We start from the raw sequence: 25188 nt of genomic DNA, 5'->3' as shown, positions 1-25188 counted from the left end.
CAGGCTCTATAGCAATTCACCTCCATGGCTCTAACACACACTGAGAGATCAAATGAAGGTGACATTTTCTGCTTAGGTGTAACACATTTTAAGACCTCTTCTTAGTGGCAGAGGAGATCTTAATACCTATTACTGGCCAAATTTGTGTGACAAATTGAGGGTTGAGGTGCCTGTATGAAGAAGACTTGTGAAAGATTAGTCAACGTTTGTTTGGTACATACTCTGTACCCAATGTTTCCCATCTCGAATGCCAGCACAGGCCGCACTGCCTGTTTGCTACCACATTACTCAGTAGCACTGGTTAGTCTTTATATTTTGCTATCCTTGGTAATATTTTACATATCATTATATTGAATATCACACTGGACTAATTTGAGATTGGTCTACTGAATAGACATATAAAATTTTAATCTGAAATCATTTTGTGTGTAATAAGAAACAAACTGATGCCTGTCGGCATGAGAAAACGAAGTATAGCGAATTGTGCAATTCATCAGCAGGTGAAACTTCAAGAACACAGTTTCATCAAGTTATGGATAGTCTTAATTAAAACTTTTAATTATATCCATTGTTATAGAATTATTAATTTACAAGTTTATGAATAATTGACGTAGTATGATTGTATCAGTTTTATTTTTTTATTTTACATAGAATCTTTCAAAAATTATCCCATTCCCAAAATGCGTTGTTCAGGCAACAAAAAGTTGGATGGTGAAAATAAAAACATATCAGAATGCCAACCTGTGCCAGAAAGTGTGCAGGTGTCAGATTGCCCTGTGTGGACACTTGGACTTGTTGTGCCTTCTGCTGCTGTACAATAAGTTGTTGGCGTTTGAACATGGCTGCCATTTCGCTATCCGGCACAGTTCGTGTAACAGTCTGTTTCCCACTTGCTGCAACTGCAGTAGCAGCAGCATGGTGTTTTATGAGCTGCTTTTAACATAGAAACAGTTCATATTCAAGGAATAATCATAGCTGTTCTAGTAAAACAATCATATTAAGAGAAGAGGATAACTTAAATTATTAGTGTTTTGTTCTATAACACTAAATTCTTACAATAAGCCTGGTTCAGAAACTAAATAATCTAAATACAAATAGCAAACAATAGTCATCATCAAATATTAATCACGTAATGCTTTCTTCCTTAGAATCTGCAATTAACTTTTAGATGTAAGTGTACTTGACTTTGTTGGACATACTCATTTTACTTGATTTTGCCAGGTGTTAACTAAGCTAAAACAATTTGTATTTCTGTTACATCATATATCACTAAAAAAAGTTTGCATTTCTTTTACATGACATGTCACTATGAACATTTACTGATTACACCCTTTTTAGCAGTTTCCATTAATATTGCAAAAATATTCACAATTCTTGAAAACAGTGCGAAAGAGAAAAGATAGTAGATAAGATATGGAAGATTCTTTCATGTAATCAGTGTCTTACCTAGTTTAATGTGAGGCAGTGTTTAATACAGTCTGACAACAGTCTATCTCTGCATACGAGTAACTAGTATCAATAACAATTTGCTTAACAAAAATCCATACTGTATTATCCTTCATCATTATTGCCATAAATTATTTTATCAATGAGCCAAAACACTATGACTAAATATTGGCCATGTTTGCAGATAAAAATATTGGATATAAGATTATGCAAAACACTGTTTTTCGTATAGACCAAAACATGTCCCAGCATCCTTGTGCCATCATCAGGGGCTTCCTTTATTCAAACCTGTGAAATGTGAACATGTAGTAAGTGATAACTAATATACAAAAATGAAGCCTAAAGACACTTTTTGTTTGTTTGCCTTTACGTAGAGCACTGTAATCGGTCATAATCTGGTTTCCTTCTGCCAATGGCTCCTGTACATGGAAGTCTTCTTTTGTTGCAAGTTTATCATATAGGCTGTAGCAGAATTTCGTATTTTTTTAAAAAAATTGTTTATATTTTAGTTGTGTGTTGCTCGCAGAATATTAGGTGATCAGCAATGTGCTATGGGGGCTGTTATTTCTTTTACTTTGCTGTATTTTTGTCTTGATTTGCAAGTGTTGCATGTTACGTTAATGTATGTCTGATGTGTTGAATTTATCTGTGGTGTTTCCTGTGTTTTAGATTTTTCTGCACTGTGTTGTCTGTCCTTTCCTCTACTTGAAGTCTCCATTTTTTTAATGCTGCCTATTCTGGGAACTATTTTATTATTCTAGGTGAGTATGTAGCATTTTGTTTTGGGTGTGGATCATTGCTCTGTTGTGTCTTGCATACAGTCATTGTCTGTTGTGATGTGTTGTTTTGTCTTGTGAAAGATCTTCTTTATATGTGGCTTGTTAATTCCTTTTCCATTTACATATTTGTTGGTTTGATTTCTCCATCTTATGAATATCATAACCTTTTTCTACTGCTACTTGTGTTATTTTGTTTAGCTCCTGTGTGTGTGGTTCAGTCGGATTATGGGTGTTCTGTGTAATCTATGGAGCATGACTCTGAAGCTTGTTTGGTGGTGGCAGTGGGTGATTTGATTGATTGCGAATGATGGTGCTTGTGGTTGTTGGTTTTGTGAATACTGTCAAGTCATGAATGTTGTTTGTTCTTCGAATGAATCGAGAGAATTTAATATGTTGTATGTTTCTGTTCCTAATGTGAAGGGAATTTTTGCATGTAACTGTTTATATCATTATGTAGCTGTTAAGTGTATAGGTGATTAGTTGATCAGGCATATTATAACATCACCATAATGGTGCCAGTGTATAACTTTATATTTTCTTGCAGTGGAAAATCCAGGATGGAATAATGATAATATTATGAAAATAAACACCACACACACACACACACAACTGTGTCTGGCTGTGGGAGGTGGGTTTGTGTGAATGTGTGTGTTTTGTCTATTTCAGAAGAAGGCCTTCTGGTCGAAAGCTTGCATGTTTAGTAATCTTTTTGCTGTATTTGTCTGTAATTCAACATCTCCACTATATGGTGAGTACCTATACTCGTATCTAGATTTTTAAGCTGTTCATGAACGTGTTGGCTAAGAGGTCATTAATCGCTGATCCCATTGGCAGTCCTTCATGTTGTGCTGTTATGGTCTGAAGTATGGTTTGCTATTTTATCAATGTGTGTGTCTTGTATGTTGCCTTGTCGTTTTAGTCCTTACGTGATGATGTTGATTGTTCCGTCTATTGGAAGGCATGTGTACACTGATGAGGCAGCGGATGATATAAGACTTTCTGTGTTCTTGATTGTATTAAAATGTTTGGGTTTTCCAGGTTCTTATTGTTTCCAAAAATGTATATTTCCTTTGGGAATGTGTGTGTATGTTCTGAAGTTAATGGCTGATATTAATGGAATATTTTGTTTGTGTTCACATAGCACGGAATTTAAAATGAATGCTTTTGGATCTTTTAGTGTCATTGTTTTTATCTGGCCATCATGAATATGTTTTTGATGTTTTTCAGTGTTTCGTGAATGTTCTTCTGTTATGTTGCAGTTGGGTGACTAGTCAACTTGGTAATATTGTTGTCCTTCAGGAAATCTACTGCTTTATCTATGTATACCTTTTCATTCATTCATAACCATTATATTGCCTTTGTAGTATGGCAGAGTGTTATTTTAGATTTTATTTTAGTTTATAGGATGTGATTTCTTTAGCTACTCTATTATTGGAGATTATGGTGGATTTGTGTGTTCTAATTTTTTGTGTGATTACTGCAACTACTAATTCTCTTGTTATTGGAATTTGGCGAGACGAGTCTTTCTTGTTCCTTCACAATGTGTTCAGTTTCTGTTATGAGATCTATTATTTTGTGCATGGTAATAATGTGTTCTGGTCTCTTTCAAGTAGTCTTTTCTCTTTCAAGTAGTCTTTTTTCTTGTTTGGTGTGATTTATATTAGTTACATTGATGATCCTTTCATGGAAATTATATGTTTGCTTGTGATGACTGTTTTCTCTGGGTGTACTTAGACTGTTTATGATTCTAATACCATTTTTGCTTTGTTTCTCCTGTTTTTCTTGCACATACTTTTTGTATGTGTACTTTTTCATTTCTGTTATATTAAGGAATGACATACACAAGTAAAACAGCAACACAATGAAGTAAACATTTTGCATGTAAAAATTCACTTCACATTAGGAACATAAACAGATGGATGTAAGCTCATCATCTGTTTAGCAGTCTTTTTGTTGTGTCTGCTGTGACTCAACATCTATGGCGAGAGGCAATCAATCCTTTTCATAATATTTAATTATTCCATCCTAGGTTGTCCACTGTTTGATTCTTGACTTCACAATATTCAGGAAACTGGCAACCACAAGCACCACCACCATTCCCACCATTCACAATCAATCAAACCTCTGTCTGGCACACAAACAAGCAAGTTTCAGATTCATGCTAAACAGATTAAACAAAATATCCACAATCCAACTGAACTAAACATAGCAGCTAAAAAGTAGCAGTAGAAAATGGTTATGATACCCATACGATAGAGAAACTAAACCAACAAATATATAAATGGAAAAGGAATTAACACACCACATATACACAAGACCTTCTACAACACAGAACAACACAAGACACAGACAATGAGCTTAAGTAAGACAACAGAGCAACAACCCACATGCAAAACAAAATTATACATGCTCACGTACAATAATAAAATAGTTCACAGAATGGGTAATATTTTAAAGAAACAGTGACTTCAAGTACAATTCAAGACAGGCAGCACAACACAGAAAAATCTAAAACACAGGAAACATCCACATACAAATTTGACATAGCAGGCATATGTGAACTTACATGAAACACTTGTCAGTCAGTGTACATAGAACAAACATGCAGAATCTTTAAAATAAGATATTCAGAACACTTCCCAGGTCTAAAATGTAACAGCTCTCGTAGCACAATTGCTGACCATCTAAACAACTGCACTATTCTGTGCAGAGGCACATAGTTTACAAGACAGACACACACACACACACACACAAACACACACACACACACACACACACACACACACACACAGAGAGAGAGAGAGAGAGAGAGAGAGCCGGAGGGAGGGGGGGGGGGGGGGAGAGAGAGAGAGAGAGAGAGAGAGAGAGAGAGAATAAAATTCAAATTTGGCAGTAAAAGCATTTCAAAATTACACTGTGTTAACTCACCAAGCAAATTCACATGAACGTCGTTTAGTTTCAGATGACAAGCTATTAGTACCTGATAATGTGCAGAGTACTGCATAATCCTACAATGTAAAATTAAGGTAATGACAATAAACAGACTGTCTTTAGGCTTAATTTTCGTAGATTCATTATCACTTAAATCATGTTCGCATTTCAAAGATTTGAATAAAGAAAACCCACTGATGATGGCACAAATGTGCTGAAACATGACAGTGTTTTGCTTAAAAGTTGTCCAGTCCCATTAATGTGACCATCTGCCTGAATAACCAGCTTTGGAACTGCAGACTGCAGCGAGAAGTGCAGGAAGAGAGTCAATGAGGTTCTGGAAGGCACTGAGAGAGATGTGGAGCTGTGCCGACTCCAGTGCTATGGTCAGCCGTGCTAGGTTTCTTGGCTGAGGAACCACGGCATGAACAGCCTGATTGAGGTGTTCCCACAGCTTAAATCTGGGGAGTTTCATTGCAGTGGAGTATGGTAAATTCACCCTGGTGCTCTTCAACTGTGCACATACACAGAGATCCATATGACATGTTGCATTTTCCTACTGGTAGATATCATTGTGCTGAGGAAAACCAAGCTGCTTGTAGAAGTGAACATGGCCCCCAAGGATAGACATACTTGTGTCAGTCAACTGTGGCTTCCAGAATTATGAGATAGAATTACGAGATCACTCAGGCAATACCCTTCAGCCTGATCCTTCTGAAGATTGTTACAGAGTGTGTGCTTTCAAACATTTCGTGCTGTACACCCCAAAGGCCATCTGTCCTTGGAGCATAAAATGTGATTTATCTGAAATGGCCATCTGTCACCACTCAGTGGATTTCTAGCTGTGATACTGACATGCAAACTCCGGCCTTGTTTGAGGAGCATGACAGTGAACTTATGTCGACGTCTTGACCACCCAATGGAACTCATATGGGGCACTATTGAGTGCCGGCTCTGCATGCACAAATCACTGGCTCGTAATTTATGGGAAGTGCACGATGTGTGCATACACATCTTGTGCCACATATCCCTGGGAAACTACCAAGGGCATGTTAGATCCATGCTATTCAAAATTGTTCCTGTATTGCATTCCAAAGGTAGACTTATATGCTATTAAGCAAGTGGTCATAATATGATCACCTACGTAATAGCTGGCGTGTCCACCCGAAGTGCAGATGTCAAACAGCTGTTCCCCTGGAGGAAGACACATTCCTGCCCTCCCACCGGCATGATGAAGAAGCTATCAGGATTTGTCAGACTGTGCAATGTTCTGCCACTGCAACAACATCCAGTGCCGATGGCCACGTGCCCATCTCAGTTGTAGTTGCCGATGTGGTGTTAACATTGGCACAAGCATGAGCTGCGGAGGCTCATTGTTAGGAGTGTTCAGTACACTGTGTGTTCAGATACACGTGTACTCTGCCCAGCATTAGAGTCTGATGTTAGTTCCACCACAGTTTGCCACCTATCCTGTTTTGACAAAGTTTCACCTCGGTTTCACCACATATTGAACACACTCATCATGTTTCACCACACATTGAAGACACTCATCACACCACTCCTCCAACCCCTGACCAGTTGTGCAGTTCCTGAAATGCTAATGCTGCACCTCCAGGTCTACTACATGTGCATGTGTCTGACTAGCAGTCATTCCTTGTTACAGTGACTATGCTATCACCTGAACAGGTTGGTGGTCATAATGTTCTGGCTGATCAGTGTGTGTGGCTACAGTTTAAGATACAAAAATAACTTGCACACAAGTCCTTCATTAATATGATACATTTTTCAGAAAAATTGCTGGTCACAGTTGACAACAACTAAAAGCATACATGGGCACAACAATGTGACACAAGTGACATTTAATTATGCTCTTTGTTGTAGCCAGCAGACGAGTACAGTTTAACAGAGTGCTTCCTTACTATCTGTATTTACTGCAGCAGAGGGCTCCAAGTATCAACACATCTTAAATATGCTATGTGGTCAAAAGTATCTGGACACTCCCAAAAACATATGTTTTTCATATTAGGTGCATTGTGCTGCCACCTACTGTCAGGTACTCCATATCAGTGACCTCAGTAGGCATTGGACACCGTGAGAGGGCAGAATGGGGCGCTCCGCAGAACTCACGGACATTGAATGTGCTCAGGTGATTGGGTGTCACTTGTGTCACACGCCTGTATGCGAGATTTCCACACTCCTAAACATCTGTAAGTCCACTGCTTCTGATGTGATAGTGAAGTGGAAACTTGAAGGGACACGTACAGCACAAAAGCATACAAGCTGACCTCGTCTCTTGACTGACAGAGATCGCCGACAGTTGAAGAGGATGGCATTGTGTAATAGGTAGACATCTATCCAGACCATCAACAGAAATTTCAAACTGCATCAGGATCCACTGCAAGTACTATGACAGTTAGGCGGAAGGTGAGAAAACTTGGATTTCAAGCGGGTGCTATAAGCCACACATCATGCCAATAAATGTCAAACGACGCCTCGCTTGCACTGGACGATTGAACAGTGGAAAAATGTTGGAGTGATGAATCACAGTACACAATGTGGTGATTCAATGGCAGGGTGTGGGTATGGTGAATACACAGTGAACGTCATCTGCCAGCATGTGTAGTGACAACAGTAAAATTAAGAGGCGGTGGTGTTATGGTGTGGTTGTGTTTTTCATGGCAGGGATTGCACCCCTTGTTGCTTTGCCTGGCACTATCACAGCATAGGCCTACATTGATGTTTTAAGCACCTTCTTGCTTCCCACTGTTGAAGAGAAAATTGGGGGATGCAATTGCATCTTTCAACACGATCAAGCACCTGTTCATAATGCACGGCCTGTGGCGGAGTGATTACAAGACAATAACATCCCTGTAATGGACTGGCCTGCACAGAATCCTGACCTGAATCCTATAGAACAACTTTGGATGTTTTGGAACGCCAACTTTGTGGAGGACCTCACCGACTGACATCGATACCTCTCCTCAGGGCAGCACTCTGTGAAGAATGGGCTGTCATTCCATAAGAAACCTTCCTGCACCCGACTGAACATATGCCTGTGAGAGTGGATGCTGTCATCAAGACTAAGGGTGGGCCAACACCATACTGAATTTCCACATTACCGATGGGGAGCGCCATGAACTTGTAAGTCATTTTCAGCCAGGTGTCCAGATACTTTTCATCATATAGTGTATGTGTACCAGTCTTGAGATGCCGGCCGCGGTGGTCTAGCGGTTCTGGCGCTGCAGTCCGGAACCGCGAGACTGCTACGGTCGCAGGTTCGAATCCTGCCTCGGGCATGGGTGTGTGTGATGTCCTTAGGTTAGTTAGGTTTAAGTAGGTCTAAGTTCTAGGGGACTTATGACCTAAGATGTTGAGTCCCATAGTGCTCAGAGCCACAGTCTTGAGATTTATATCTGCAAACATGTCCAATTTGCTGCCAGTTACCTTTCCATAGATATGTAAAAAATGAAAATCTAGTCTATGGTGTTTTAGGAATGTAATGGTTTAAATGGATAATACTTAAGATTCAGCAGTTAACAGAAATAAGATAAAAGTTAGGCTTTAAGGTCGAGGGTTAGTGAAAAATGTTCTAAATTTGTTAATAGACCTTGCAGTTCAGTGGCACTAATAGCATTTATGAATAACGCTGAGCTATTTAATTTAGAGGATAACGGCTGGGGATGATAATATAAATGATAGTTGAAACAGTTAAATTTATGCACTGTTAGTAGGGAATTAAACTCCAATTAATCACAATGTTTTCAAGACCATAATCTACAACAACACTGTTCATAGATTTTAACACCAAGGAACATTTATTAGTTTGTAATGTCTCACCTGTGCTCTTTGCTGCTGAGCTTGTGAAACTTGCACTGTGGTCACACCTCCAGCAGTCATAGCTACTGACACTTTCTGCCCTGCTTGTGCCTGCAGAACTTTCAGCTGTTGGGTAGCAATTCTTTGCTGCCTCAACAGTGCCTGTTGCCTGTACAGTTGCAGCTGTGCTTGGGTTATTGTTGTCTTTGTCGTTGATCCCGTTACTGTTGGTACACCTGTTCATAAAACAATGAAAAGAAATTACTTCAAATGCATGTTTAAATGTAAGTATACTAAAATAATTAGAAACATTTGTAGAACAAACTGCTTCAGCTAGAGAAAGGTGTATCTCTCAGCACTCTTCAATTACTGCATTTAAATTTATTTCTGATTTCTGAAATATGATCACTAAAAACTATAGTAATATTTAGTCTCACATATTAAAGGCAGTACTGCCTACATAGAACTAGAAACAAAAATCTGAAACTGCAATTGATAACAGGAAAATCTTAAATTTAGATTGGAATATATACTGCAAGCATAGACCATGCCTAATGTTACTGTAAGGAATTCTGGAAAAGTTATTACAAATCACTTGTTCAGCTTTTGACAACCAATCAGTTTCATAAATGATGGTCGCACCTATGTTAATGACAAATTTTGTGAACATTGTCCAAAAATGTTCATGCTGTGTGTTACATGATCAGTACATATAAGTTATTGTGAGACAGAGGCATCCTCAGGCTCACCAAACACTGCCTCAGGCTCACCAGACACTGCAGTACATTCAATACTACATGAAATTTAGCAGTGAAAAAGATCTGTCCCCAACATATTCCACATCATTTTGCCAAAGCTCATAAATGGGCTTGTATCAGTTGGAGTAACGAAAATCTCAAAAAATTTGACAGAGGAAATGTGAGATTCATTCACAACATTGTAACTCGAGACCAAATGTGTATCTACCAGTCAAAAACTACACAGCAATTGTTTGTGTCTTCCAAGATGAAATGCAATTGACAACAGTCATTTGTTCATGAATTATATCCACGAACATGTCTATTCTTTTCTTCAGTCAGATATGACATATTGTGGCTGCAGCATTACATGATTGAAGAACAGTTATTGTGACATGGTGCAACAATTTATCTGACACAAGTAGTCAATGAAACCAGAAAAAAAAACAAAGATATGATAATGCAATTGATACTAGCAATACCAGATGCCACACAGTAGATTGAACATGAAATTACTGCCTCAGTGTCAAAATTTAATGATTTATCACCTAGTGATACATTTTGTTTCTTTGCGTCAAAGAAAAAATGCATGAACAGTAATTTTCATCATATCAAGAAGCTGTTGAATGCTCATACCAATGTTAGAGTGCAAAGAAGTATTCCCAGAATTGTCTCAAATGCATGCAAAAGTCTACAAAATTTTACAGTCAATCCTCTGACAAACAAGAAATTAATTTCTATGAAAAACAAATTTTTTCATTTGTTTTTATAAAAACTTAACAGCTGGCCAACATAATTTGTGGATGGTCCTGTTCCACCTATTACTAGTTGTGTAGCTCTTCGACGGCATTAACTTTTATAAGATTTAAAGAACCAGACTGAATTAGATTGAACTGCCAAATCTATATTTAATGTTCTGACAGACCCGGTAAATTAGTATAAATATCTACATCTACACTCTGCAAGCCTCCGTGAGGTGCATGGCAGAGAGTATGTCTAATTGTTCCAGTTATTAGGGTTTCTTTACATTCCATTCACATATGATGCATGGGAAAAATGACTAAATGCCTCTCTGTGTGCAGTAATTATGCTAATCTTATCCTCGCGACCCCTATGTGAGTGATACATAAGGGATTGTAGTATACTCCTAGAGATAACATTTAAGGCCAGTTATTGGAATTTTGTTTCTCAGAATAGTTAATGTCTGTCTTCAAGTCTTCTAGTTCATTTCCTTCAGTATCTCTGTTACACTTTCCCACTCACAGTTAAATAAATTTGTGACCATTCGTGCTGTCCTCCTCTGTATACATTCGATATCCCCTGTTAGTCCTATTTGGGTCCCAGACACTTGAGCAATATTCTTGAATTTCTCGCACAAGTGAATATAAATGCTATATAAGTAGTAGTCAGAACCATCTGATTAAATGATCCAATCAGCATGGGCCGACAGCTGAGGCTCTGCTGTCTAGTTGGACTGTCAGCACATTAGTGGGCATGGAGGAATACAACTTCTTTCTGTGACATGTCCATCCATATTTAGTGCTACTGAAACTCCAACTTTTGCTGTCCTTTATAGAAGCATAGAATATGATATGCCAGCTACACTCATACATTCTCTACTGGTGAGGAGTTATGCAACACAAGTACTGCAATACTGAGGAAACACTCACAGGACAACGAAATACTGTGGGACCACACTGTATAACGATGGAAACAGCTTCTTAGAACTGTAGCTGTAAGAGGAAACACATGTGACCACACTGTCGTTACCCCTCGGTTTACAGATCAGAGTGATTTCATACCATCCGCAGTGACTGACCAGATTTGTACATGAAGAGAGGTACAACAAATTAAACCTACTTTAATAAACTTAATCCAATATTTTTGATTAAAAACTTACATTACCCACAAACTGTAATATAAAAGATCAATTCTATAAAATATACTAAGACAACACAAAACAAAAAAATTATTTCTATTAATAATTAAATAACCAAAAACCCAATATAATATATTAAATAATCAAGATATCCTTATTTGCACAGAAAAATTTTCAGTGTAAGTGAAATACTTTACAGATGGTATGTAACATTTACAAAGCAAAGGATTTAGACTGACTGCAAGGCTTCAAGGCATGCACACAGTCATTATTAATACCTAAACAGAAACTAGATTTATTGCCTCAGTTCGAGTCTTTTGTGGTCCAAAGTATCGTTCGATAACATCAGCCATACTGACTGCCATGAAAGCCATGTAGAATCAGGAGGTGATAGCTCGAGTAGACATGGGGATGTATAACAGTATAATATACGTGCCTAGATGGCAGGCAATGAAGCAGTTGATCCAGGCTGAGGAAGCAGTTGATCCAAGCCATGACCATGAAGCAACAGGAAAAAATATATGAACAACTTCTTTAGGGTGCTTAAGTTTTTATTTTATTTTATTATTATTCTCCTAAAATCAACAAAGCATAGTGTTCAAAAACAATTTTAATGGGACCTGCACCAAACTTTAAAAACATTGATAGTTTTAATATCACTAATTTGTGTTCTAATATTTCTTATTAGTACTAGTACTAAGAAAGTGTCTACACTTGGGAATGGATGTCCTGGTGAGAAATACAAAGTGTGAGGAACAATTTCAGCATAAAGGGGTCACCTGGAGGGACTACCGACAGTAGCGCACGTACCATATCCTGGTGCACTAGGGGGGCATGATAGGAGACGGTTACATGTCTTTGACGCACCGAGTAGGATGTCACTCTTTGCCACAGCATGTGCAGGACCCCCAGTGACATTGACAGGCTTCTTGGCGGTGAGCAGAAAAACACTGTGTGCAAAAAGAGAAAGGCCCCCCTGACGTCAGATGACAACGAATGACAATGTTGCTGCAACTTGGGGGTTGGCCACGAGGTGGGAGGACCCTCTGCTGAAGAGAACACCATACCGAGCAGCAGTCGAGATAACACACCTGACTGACAGCGGACGAGACACAGACTAGGATGAGCCCAAAAAAAGCAAACTATGCAACAATGAGGTACAAAGAGATAATCTTCACCACAATGATGTCAACAGGTCAAGAACAAAAAGAGACACTATCCAAAATGTGACCAAAGAGAAGAATGAAGTACCAAGTGAGGTTTTTATCAAACAGTCCATAGTACAGCAAAGATAGTAACAGACAATATCAAATGCGAGTACAGAACTGATTGACCATTCACTGGGAGGCCATTTTTGTACCAGATGCGAGGGAACTACCCATTTATGCATACAGCAATGCCACAAATTTACTGATTGAACAAACCGACCTAAAGCACAAAATGTACACAGAAAACTTTATTCACATTATAAAGCAAGAAAATAAAACAAATTCTAGGCAAAAACATAATTAGAACCAAACCAAAAAATAAAAAATATGAACTGAATTTCCAAACATCAATAATGGTCACTATGTAAACATGCAATATCACTGTTCACTGTCATACAAGCTGTCAAGAGGAAAATAGCATATATCAAAACTGACTAAAAGTCGGATATGTCTCCAACGTACATCTAAGGAGAAACTAATAATTCTAAAAGAAGACAGGACATCACAGTAACATGTAAAGTAAAAAACCAAACAAATGTATTATAACTTTTCTCATCACAGTTACAGACCATTATATTAAGACCATCACTTACTTATGTATTTACAGAGCACCTGATGATGGCAATATGCCAAAATGGGCTCATTGTGAATGATTTATAAAATAAAAACCATTTAAGAAGCAGTGTAGTGGGTTGATATTCATAACAATCATGTCACTAGAGGACATATTTTTCAGGGTCCCAAAGAACAAAAATTATAACTTATTTGTAATTACATGCAGACAATAAAAACAAATTTATTGTGGTGTAATTGGAAGTGTACAAACTTACAGACAAAAACACAAGGGGAATGGAAGTGTCCCGCAATACAGTTGTACAATTTGCATGTATTCTAAAACTGTTGTCTGCAAACCTTTGGCAACAACAGCTGTTGCAGATGAGGTGGCTGCAGAAGAGGACTGTGCTACAAGTCGCTGAGTTGCAGCTTGCACCTGAGCAGGTGTGAGGCCAGCTACTGACACAATGGGTGTGGAGCTGGTTACGGTACGCACCTGGCCGGATGCACCATCCTGAAATCCCAACATTTTTCAGGTACATTCAGATATAAAAAGTTTGATTACTAATGGGTTGAACACTGATGCACATTAAAGCAGGTTTGGCATTAAACACAAAAAAAAAAAAACACTAAATAAAACATGTATAAGTAATTAATGGATTGCATATCACAACCACAATTAAACTGTTTGGGGATATGTAACTGCATATTAGTGCTTTGCATCAACTGTCTTTGGTTAAACTCCCACACACTACCCCTTTTTCCATTCCTTAACTTTGGTACGCAATCTAAGTCAGTATGCTTTTCTTGGATGTGTGAATTGGATGCTTGAGTGTTGAGGGGGGGGGGGCGGGGGGGCAAAATCTGAAAACTAGGCACCTATCTCTCTACCCTATGTATTCTGACCACACTTTTCCTCTGAAACATGTGCTTTTCTCCTACGTACAAGTATGTAATGTGCAGTCATATTTTGTGCCAGTTAGCTATGATGTTGGTGCAGAATTGTACTGATGAAGATAAACAAGAGCATGATAGTTCTCAGTAGTTGACTAGGTTAAAATGTCACAGAACCCAAAAAAATATAAATTCTTTGAATTTTAGTACATGATACGTATACATTGTGCAAAGCTGACAAGATATTGATTGTACCCAAAAGAATAAATCAAAGTTAGTCAATCACTTTTATTGTTGAAGTTCTTTATAAAGTGCTTAATGCCTGTTTTATGCCAAAACCACATATGTGTGCAAAAACTTTTATGCAATAGTGAGTTTAATTTTTTGTGTTCTTCTAATTTCTAGCCTTGGTAGTTTAGGATGAAAAGCAAGGGAAAGTGCAAAAAGTGTGTAATTTGTAATGCCACATTTGAGATTTTGGTTCTCTGTTAAGAGACCTTAATGAGGTATTTGCAGAGAAGAGGTCTGGCTGGAAACACATGTGATGAAGACAAAATGCTATCACAAAACGACCTATGTGTTGTGGCTGTAGATTTCCGTCTGCAAACCACACTGAACAATTCAGGGGGCGGGTTTGTAACCAAATATTCTGCCTGAGAAAACATGAAGTATTTGATCTGACCACATACAATTTGGAAAACTGAGGCAACATTTGTTATTTGTGGAATGACACAGAAAATAAAAGAGGATCAACTGCAATTGCCACATGGGAGAGGCACCTCGCAAATAACATATTGTGTACCTATCAGTTAGGACAAATGGCCATAGACAAAGGGTGTACTGGCGACATCCAATATCCTGTTAAAGAGCATACTTTGTAACATGCAATCATGATCTCAGTGCCTGTTTCACCATTCGTGTCATCTGAATTCTTCACCTGGAGACCAGTTACTCAGAACTCCACAGATGGGAACTGGTGTTACAACATGTCCTTGGTTCTCACCGCCCATCTGGCATTAATGTATGTTAATTTCTTTGGCATTAGGATTTCTTCTCAGTAATATTTTTCCCTGTCCCCACTTTTACCACACACAATGTACTTAGCTTTCTGCTTTTATTAACCCCTGCATGATGTGTTGGTAATCTCTGTCTTGTTTGTTACCCTATCTTCAGTGTTCTGGAAGACTTTTCCAAACTCTCAAAATTTTCTAACCTTTTCCTTCATCCCTCTGCCTTCTCCATCAACCCTTCTGCTATAACAATGAACCACTGGCTCTAAAAACTTCTTTCAGTGGTATATAAGACAGAATTTATAGTCGTCTTTAGTGAAGCAACATCAAAAAGAAAAGTGATGATCTTCATCAAATGTTTCTGTTCGCAAGGCGTACACAAAAAACTTCTGAAAGCAGTAGCAAAACTTAAAGATCTGTTCACTGTGTGTGAGAAACAGATGATTACATGGATACATCATGAATATTATCACTCTTTCTTGAGTGATGAAACTGTGCATGACATATTGCTTAAACCAAATACCGAATCGGACTCTGATGCAGATTAAAGGTTTCTGTGATTTAAATTGTTTGTTTACAGTTTTACTGTTGATACAATCTTCAGTTTGTAGATTTTATTGTTTATTTTGAAGCAATAGCGTCTGATATGTCTGATGCCAATTCCAATTTTGTGTTTGATTTACTTTTAGTACACATGAGAAAATTAATTATGCCTTCATTATTCCAGATCAATGAATATGCATCATCCTCCTTCAATGGGAGGGAGTCACAGTTGTGAGTCTCATATACTAACATTTGTAAATATGGTAACAATAGATCAGATGCAAATCAATTTCTTAAATTGGTGTAGCTGATTTTTATGACCTTGTGAAACAACACCTGTATCTCAAAACTAGTATATACTGCACATTCATTGTTTTGGCATAAAGGGGGTGATATGTGCTATGTGTGAAACTTTTGAGAGCTGTTCTAGGTTCAGTTACATTCATTCACAAAATTTAATTGTTTGCACAGATATTTCCACATAAAACACCATGAAGCAGCTTCCTGGCAGATTAAAACAGTGTGTTGACTGGGACTCAAACCTGCTCATGAAAGGCCCACCTCATGTTCGTGTCCCTGCCAACAGTTTCTATTGCCAGGAAGTTTCAAATAAGTGCACACTCTTCTGGAGAGTGAAAATTCATTCTGGAAACAATCCCCTAGTTGGTGGCTAATCCATGTCTATGCAGTATCCTATCTTCCAGAAGTACTAGTCCCGCAAGAGTACACAAGAAAACTTCTGTGAAGTTTGTGTCAAGTTTCATACTTCAATTACCTCTGAGGAGTTTACCTCTATAATTTGGCTGCAATAAAGAAATTCCTGAATGCCAAAACATTATTTTATGAGTTTCTTAATCCAAAAACATTATTATGGTGAGGTGTATGCCTTGCTATTTTAGAAAGTTCAAATGTGTTGGATTGTTTCATCATGTTTCTCTGCCTCTCAGTTTGCACTCTAAAAGGAGCTGTAAGTACTCATAAACTGTTTCATTTCATTTGTAATACATTGTATATTATGGAAGAAAATAGCTCATGAAGATAACTTCCATTTTTATTTAATTCATATTTGTGTTCTTAGGTCAAATTACTAGATGTTTACTATAAAATGTATCCTGGATTTGTGAATATAGTTCTAGAGTGGCAACTGAACTTAGTAAGTCTTCATCAAATGTACCTTCCAGTTGTAACTTGCAAACTTGCACCATTTTTAGCTTGTTCTCCATAATCACATCATCATACATAAGCGTTTTCTTGTGCATTTTATCCCTTTTCCTTTCTGGTGATAAGATCTCCTATATCCAGAAACTGTAAAATGACTATTTTTAATTGTGTTAATTTTATCTTTTTATGTTTGTTTTAAATCCAAGTCTGTATTACTTTCGTAGAATATGGAAAAGGGGGGACGGGGGATGTAGCATTGGTACAAGTATACAGTAGAGCCTTGTTTAACCAAATTTCAAGGGGTCAAAGAATAGCCCATTTAGTTTAATGAAGTTAGGGTTCTTTGTGACACTTAAGTTTTAATCAGAACACATGTTTTAGTTTACAGCATTATTCTTTTACTTCTATATATTAATTTGAAAGAAGAAGAAGAAGAAGGAAAAAAAGCCATCATTAATTGTTGTTTGCTGGACTGTTAGTTGTAATGTATGGCACTCTTTCAACATACCACATTCAAAGCAGCCACAAATGCCATGGAGACATCAGAAGTGGCAGAAAATCTCTCGTGAAGAGCAATTTCAGTGTGGGGGGCAGTTTTGAGCTTCATGTTCCTCCACAGAAGGCAACAGTAAAGCATTGTCATTCTCTTCTGCACCATCAACAGAACTGACGACTGATTCTTCAGCAGCACAGATTTTGCAATTGTCTGCATACATTTTTTTATATTGATAATACAAAACAGCACAACCAGGTGTAAGCCTGCGTAAAGGTTGCATCAGAATCCAAAGTTGTATCCACATTATGAGTGAGTTCAAATATTGGGTCACCAGTTGCATCTTCAGTTTCAGTTACTGTTAATACTGTCAGTTACTGTTCATGCCTTCTTAAAACAGTTAGTTATGGAGTGTGTTATAACTTCATCCCAAGCAGCATATCTGTTACAGGTAGCTTGCAGTACATTCTAATTTGGAACTGTTTCTTATAGTTTGACTGCATTGGTGGTAGCTTTAACAAATCAGCATGTGTTACTATGCTTCATTGAGGCGATTATTCCTTGCTCTAAGGGCTGCAGACGGCTCGGGGAGTTAGCTGGTAACAAGACAACTTCTATGAGCAGAAGTTCCAAGTCACTGGACTTATGTGCTGAGCAGTGGTGCAAAGTTAGCAGAATATTTATCTTCCTTGCCGCCATCTGTTATTGAAACTTCAAGAGCTGGCTACAGAATTGAGATTTGGTCATCCAAGCTTTATTGCTATTCTCTTATTGGTATGGCAGATTATATGGGTTAACTTTCTAAATCAATGTGGATTTTTGTATTTTCCAATCACTGATGGTTTCTGCATCTCAGAACCATCTGAATTACAACACAAGACCACTGCCGGTCTCTCCTTGCTGCATTTTCCTCCATGATGTTTTTGTCTCTTGTCACATAGTGTTTTTTCAGGCATCAAGTTATACAAAATGTCTGTATTAAACAAGTCTCTTGGGTAACACAAATGACTGAAGTTCCCATGCCCACTCATTGGTGTCTTCTTTGTTTTACTCTATGTGCTCCCTCAGACACTGATGGCACTGATGTTGTACCTCTTCTGAAAAAGTGATAGCCCTTGGGACACACAGACCCAGAAATTCCCTTTTGTGAGCTATTTCATGAGTCTTTTCTCAAAGCATAGGATCAGACAATGGAGCCTGCTGTAAGTGCATGTCTCGGAAGCATTTAAACAGTGAAAATCCTCCACTACCTCATCTTCAGCTGGAATCACGTGCTCACTGTTGTCACTAAATGAACAGACTTTGGGATCTGAAAATGTTCTGCAACCCTTGTTTCAGTCTTCTCTCCACTACTGACCGTATGTAAATTTTGCCACTTTTATTTTACCATCAGAGCATTATGAGCTCATTTCTGTTTTGGCGGCATATTGTGAGTGATGAAGCAAAGGAAAGAAACACATATACTGTTCACAAACAGAGACACAGATATCTCTGTGTTTGGTGTACTGGTCAGCTCCTCTCCTGCCCTGCCCTTATGTCTTACACTGGGAAAGTGAGACGTTACGGCAAGCAAGCGATTGGACTATTGTTGCAAATTTATAGTGCAGTACATTATCAAGAAAAAACATGTGAAATGCGTAATGAAAAATACTGTAGTGCACAGCACTACACATGAACATACTAACTCAGTTTAGACGAAGAATAAGATATGGAATATGTAACGTGGGGTCAAATTTTAGTTTAAGCAGTAGATTTTTTGACGTTCGAAAGGCACCGAACAGCAGTACGAGTCAACTGAGTTCTCGGTTTTATTTCGAAATAACAGGTACTGGTTCATAAACAGAAAATGTATCTCGTATGATCCAAACCTTGAAAACGAACACACAATTCCTACACTTTCAAATACCATATTACAATTTAAAAAAGATCTGTAGCTGTAAGCATCCTGTAACAAAACTAGTACCTGCAGGACATTTTTGTACAGAGAAGAATATAACATGCATTATTATACAAAATAATGTAATATTTTTGCAAATACGTCCCATTCGATAAGTTTACATTCCGATAATCTGCACAGAGTTAGATGACATACCTGCGATACTGAAGCAGTGACTGTTCTCGCATTACGAATGGCGTTGACAACAGACGAAACGACAGTTGCTGCTGTGACAGACGTTACAGTTGTGACAACAATTGGCAGTGAAGATGAAGCTGACGGGGAACTACTTGTAGCTATAACGGGAGCTACAGCAGAACTGGAAATACCATTGACTGTGGACCCTGTAGCGGCAACTGCTGTGGGTAAAGAGCTAGCTGCCGTTGCAGGAGGCACAGGCACTGTGCCTGCTACTGCTGCGGCAGCCTGTAGCTGCTGACGCAGCTGATGGACCAGTTGCTGCTGGTGCTGCTGCTGCTGTGACAGCTGCTGCTGTGCCCTCTGCTGCTGACGCCTTTGTTCTTCCTGCTGATCCTAAAGAAATTACAAGTGAAGCTTTTTTACTTACCTCCAAAATAATTTAGTATATAAATGCCATGTGTAACCATACACACAATACGAATGACACTTACATTGAGCTCTTATTTCACAATAATGTGGGCTATATTAATGTAACTAGATATTATAAAATAATTAACAGTTATACATTACAGATAACCTAATATCCCATATACACTTTATAACTGACACAGATCAGAGGAAATAGTGAGAGTAAGTCTCGCACGAAGAAGCATTTTGGCATTTGAATGTAGGACTTCAGAAACCAAAAGACAGACATGTTCTTTTCAGTGCATCCATGACAAATGTATTTCAGAGTTCCACTGCACTTTCAACTGTCACAGAGATAATCAGTATAGGCATACAATCAGTGCAAAAGGTGTTAGCACACAGTTAGTCAGTTAGTAGCCCGGGCTGAAAATAGTTGAATATAAAAAGAAAGCCACCCACTGTTATTAGCATTATCGCTATGGTCTAGTTCAAGCTGCTTGTGTACAATGAAAGGGTGTCTCTGCTTTTTTATTCTTAGGAGGGCATCTTCATTTAGGACCTAATACATTGTAGATCCATGTTCTATGACGTCGTGTTGAATCTCACCATTTCTTGGCCAGGCCATTTACTCTTATATTAACTTCTTCCACAAATTATTTAGGCCTTCACATTCAAGAAGTCTGTATCATCTTAATTTTATTTATTTGATGCTTGGATTTGGTAGTGTATCTTGTATTTTGCCATCCTTCTATATGAAAGATCTACTGATGATGTTTGGTTTGTGGGGCACTCAACTGCGTGGTCATCAGCACCCGTACAAAGTCCAAATTTTTACACAGTCCAATCCAACCACTGTCACGAATGATGATGATGATGATGAAATGATGAGGACAATACAAACACCCAGTCCCCAAGCACAGAAAATCCCCAACCCGCCTGGGAATCAAACCCAGGGCCCCGTGATCCAGAGGTAGCAATGCACGAGCTGCGGGCAAAAGATCTACTGCCAATTACTTCTGAAACAGGGTGTTTGTAAGCAAATAACACAGTTTCCAACAGGCTCATCTTGAAACCAAAACGTTTTTAATTTTTTGCAAATATTGTAATAGTAATTACAATAAATTAAATTCAAAGATGGAATTATTCATTGTTTACTAGGCATTCAGTTTATGCTGTACTTTACTTTATTGTCAATTTATATCACCACATCATCTGTAATGACAAAAGCTTTAAAATGAAGGGTTGTTACTGTGACCCTTAACCCTTTTCATTTCATACCTCTTACAATTAGGAATAAAAATGTTACTGTGCTACCTTGCTGCATACCATATTTTCTTGAGCATTATGAATATCACTTATAGAACTGTACATATAGTATCTCAACGTTATGAATTAACACGAGACACATTTCTATTTTAAATACACATCTACATTTTATATCCCACATCTTTCCAATATAAATGGAAATAAAGATAAGAGTTCTTGCTCCTATTGTTTATTAATTATAATTCTTACAGTGAATATCAAATCTGACAAAGCCGATTTCTTTTAAAAAAGGGCAACTGTTTCTCAAATTAGTAGATGTAGTGTTTACATCTTTTCCAAAATAAAGAGCACTATTAAACTTTGAGTCCAGTTTCTAGCGTTTCTTTTTTTCGTGCAGAATTTGTGACACTGTGAACAACTGCTTCAGTCGTTTCATTGCAGCTACCTCGATCAAGTAAGCATTCACGTAATTTGTGGCTGTTGTCTTGAGTTCTTGTGCTAATTTTCTTTAGAGAATTTCTTACTTGTGTGAATGCCAGAATATGTTTTGAACATTTTCCTTGTTTTTTGGTATCATGCAGTTCATTCAAGCTATTTTCTTCACTATATGATTGTTTGAAGTAGAATCCCACCTCATTCCCAATCTTTTAAATGCCAATGTTATTTTTTTATCTTTCCTCATTGAGCCTTTTATTCTTCTTTTTTACTTGTGAGAGACAAAATAAAAACTTGTCCTTCACTGTATTTACTGATGCAAAAATATGTGTGTTTGATGTAAAATATTAGAAGTGATCAGTTCTGAAGCTAATACCCTTCATCATGGACCAGTGTAACAACAAGCAATCAGTTATGTCATTAAGGCATGGCAACCAAACATTTCTGTGCCTTACAATTATTAAAATGCAAAAGAGAGGTTATCCAGACCTAAAGGAAAGATACTAGTACACAATTGATAGTAAGTTCTCATTATAGTACTAAAGTGAAATGGCAGAAACATCTAAACCCAAACATTAAGGTCCCATATGATGGAATCAAAGTATCATATCACAATACCCATCTAAGAAGTGGGCAATGTATTATTTTGAAACATGTGAAATGTGCACGAACATATGTAACCAACATTAGGCAAGTACCATAAATGTGACTAACGTTTAAGCTGAGAAACAAAAGCTTTACAAAGGAACACAACTGTCAAAGCCAAGAGTGGAAATCTCACTCACTTAACATACATGGATCAGTATGTGTTTACAGCCTATTTTAGTTTGTGAATAGCTATCATTAATAGTGTACCAATGTCTTTCCGTGATATATATGTAGTGTGTTATGGTGTAACCACGGTAGTTTTTTAAACTTGGTTATTCATAAATGATGTATCTGATTGCTTCTTGGTATATGTACAAGTGCTGGGTGATGAAGCATATTAACTTTGAAATCAATCCTATTTCACATTTTTACATCAATATGTATGACAGAAGGAAAAGTTATAATTTTTAGTTAGGTATTTTAGTGGTTGAAGCTGCTTTTCATAGTTTTCAGCACTTAATATTCCAACTTTTGGCTGCATTTACTTTGTTTCAGGGCAAAGCTTCTCCAGGTGCTTGCGTTTTCAAAGCAGGCAACTCTCATTGAGATCCAAGTCTCTTTAAATTCTCCACTTATTACGCGACTTTTCTAACTTTCTTTACAGCTATATTTCTTTACACCATACTTCTACTCTACTGTCATCAGTGTAGCTTCACTTCAACATGGCATTGATCCCTATGGTGTTACAACAGCCAGTTATACTCACGAAATGAGGAATGACTAATATTGACTTATTTAGTGATGGCGTGTCTTTTACAATGGAATTCTGTTAATAGGTAACTGTTGGTGAACTTGTAGTCAGAATCCTCTTCCTTGTTGCAGTTGCTTCTGTACTAATGCTGAGAATGTCTTGTGTGGAGCATACCTTGATATCACAATTGATAGTGCCAAAGGAGACTATTGTACTGTACTTTGTTGGGTTTCAAAGAGGCTAATCATTTTTGGGTGAATTATTCAGTTCACTGTTTTAAGTTTTATGGCTTACAGGACAGGTTAGCCAACAATGTCATGGTATTTAGAAGCATCTACCATCTTCCACTAAAAGCACACTGTGCAATGTGCCTGTATGTCTACAGGAAATGGAATTTTATTTCCCATCTTTAAGTTTTCAATGCAAAACATTATCAAAAGTCGAGACATCATGATGACTACGAGTTAAATAACAAAAATATGATTGTGGTTCTTTAGTTTCTCCCTGAGTTATTTCATAACAAAACAATTTGTGTGTCTGCTTCTGGTTTCTGGTGTACAACTGGCACAATATAATTGCAATCCATTCTGTTGTTATCATCATCATCTTCAGGTGTGCACTTGTTGATGGCAGCAGTGTTATCATTTGCTGTAATATTGTGCCCTTTAGAAGCCAACAACTAGCAGTGTACCCATAGACTATTCCACCACATCATGACTAAGTTATTGCTCAGATGAGGAACATAATATCATTTTAAGACCTTGTGAAAACTTCTTATTTTCTTTAAAATAGGAAACCCCCACTCTACATGGATACAACACAGAGTATTCACCCTTACACAATTCCTACACAATATGACTGGAATGAGCACCTCTTCGTAGCCAAGACAACAGACAACTGTGAGCTACAACTTTGAGTTATAAGATAAATTTTATAATAAAGATCAGCCTAAAATCTGGATGATGGTGACTATGTTTTTCACTTGAATAAGAATCTGGTCAGCATGGTCTTGTCACCAATGGGTAAGAGGTCTGCTTGGATAAAGAGAAATGAGACTGCATCCAACAGTGCCTTATCTACACAACCACATGACTCCATTTTTAGTTTTTCAAATACAATTTATCCCATTCAGTACACCAGACTGTGATGACAGGATTGAGGTTGGCTTAAATCTGCCTGTGCTAAAGTTGAGCCTCATTATTTACAATCCACTGGTTGTAGAGGCTGATCATGTTCGCACTTCAATACAAAACGTCCTGTCACAATTTTGATACATTCCTTATGTTGCAAATGTTTGCCATAATTAATGAAATGGATTTTACGAAATTTTCTGCAGAGCATTTCCATGACACTGAGAAGACACATGAAGTCATGTTACAAATTCTCTTCAGTTACTGCATACTACAAGGTTTGGCTATAAAATAATGGGACTGTTGTTGTCACAGAGTAATTCCGCGTATGCCAAAGATGAATGACAAATGAATGTGGAGCCTTCTAGCCGAAAGTAGCATCTCTGGTATCTGTAGACAAATCAGTGTGGCTGTGGTCATAGTTTGTGTAAGAGCTTTTATTTTTTCTGCTAGAAATATGACAAGTGTAACAATAGAGCAACAAATTGTTGTGAAGTTTCCCTGAAACTTGGAAAAGATGCTACTGAAACCTATCTGTTACTAAAAGACTTGTATGGCAAAGATTGTTTATCATGTACACAAGTTTCTGAGTGCTTCAAGCATTTCCGAGCTGACCAAGAATATGCCAAAGATGACTCACGCCTGGGACACCCTTCAACATAAAAAACAGATGAAAAATTGAAAAAGTAGGTAACATGATACAATGTGACCATTGGTTGAGTATTTGATCAATTGTTAAAACTATAGGAATTGACAAAGAGTGCAAATTTTACATAACCAACTTAACAGGAGGAAAGTATGTGTGAAACTGGTGTCAAAAATTCTCACGATTGAACAAAAGGAAGTATGTTAAAATGGTTGCACTGATGCTTCAAGTACCATTGAAAATGACACTAATTTCTTGGAAAGAGTGATAACACATGAAGAACCTTTTTTTTCCATTTATGATCCACAAAATGAGCACCAGTCCATGCATTGGAAGGGCCCAATTTACCTGAGAGAGAAAAAAAGCTCGAATGAGCAAATCAAGATTCAAAGTAACGATGATTTTTCCCCCCCTAATATTCTTGGATTTGTGTAT

At 37.7% G+C, this 25188-nt stretch overlaps 1 protein-coding gene across 3 annotated transcripts in view; it reads right to left on the bottom strand.

The window, feature by feature from the left end:
* The window catches only part of LOC126182312 (helicase domino), a 425840-nt gene that overhangs the window by 91003 nt on the left and 309649 nt on the right, over positions 1 to 25188 (bottom strand). For 2 of the 3 annotated variants that reach the window (XM_049924839.1, XM_049924841.1), the window contains 4 exons: positions 19545 to 19922; positions 13709 to 13865; positions 8994 to 9208; positions 742 to 933 (listed from right to left, as the gene is read on the bottom strand). In XM_049924839.1, the coding sequence (XP_049780796.1) occupies positions 742 to 933; positions 8994 to 9208; positions 13709 to 13865; positions 19545 to 19922 (942 nt within the window). The remainder of the gene's footprint in view (positions 1 to 741; positions 934 to 8993; positions 9209 to 13708; positions 13866 to 19544; positions 19923 to 25188) is intronic. The other variant, XM_049924840.1, reaches the window with a different exon arrangement.

This window comes from Schistocerca cancellata, chromosome 1, assembly GCF_023864275.1.
Source record: "Schistocerca cancellata isolate TAMUIC-IGC-003103 chromosome 1, iqSchCanc2.1, whole genome shotgun sequence".
NCBI lineage: Eukaryota > Metazoa > Arthropoda > Insecta > Orthoptera > Acrididae > Schistocerca > Schistocerca cancellata.
This window is presented reverse-complemented; position numbering and strand designations above follow the sequence as displayed.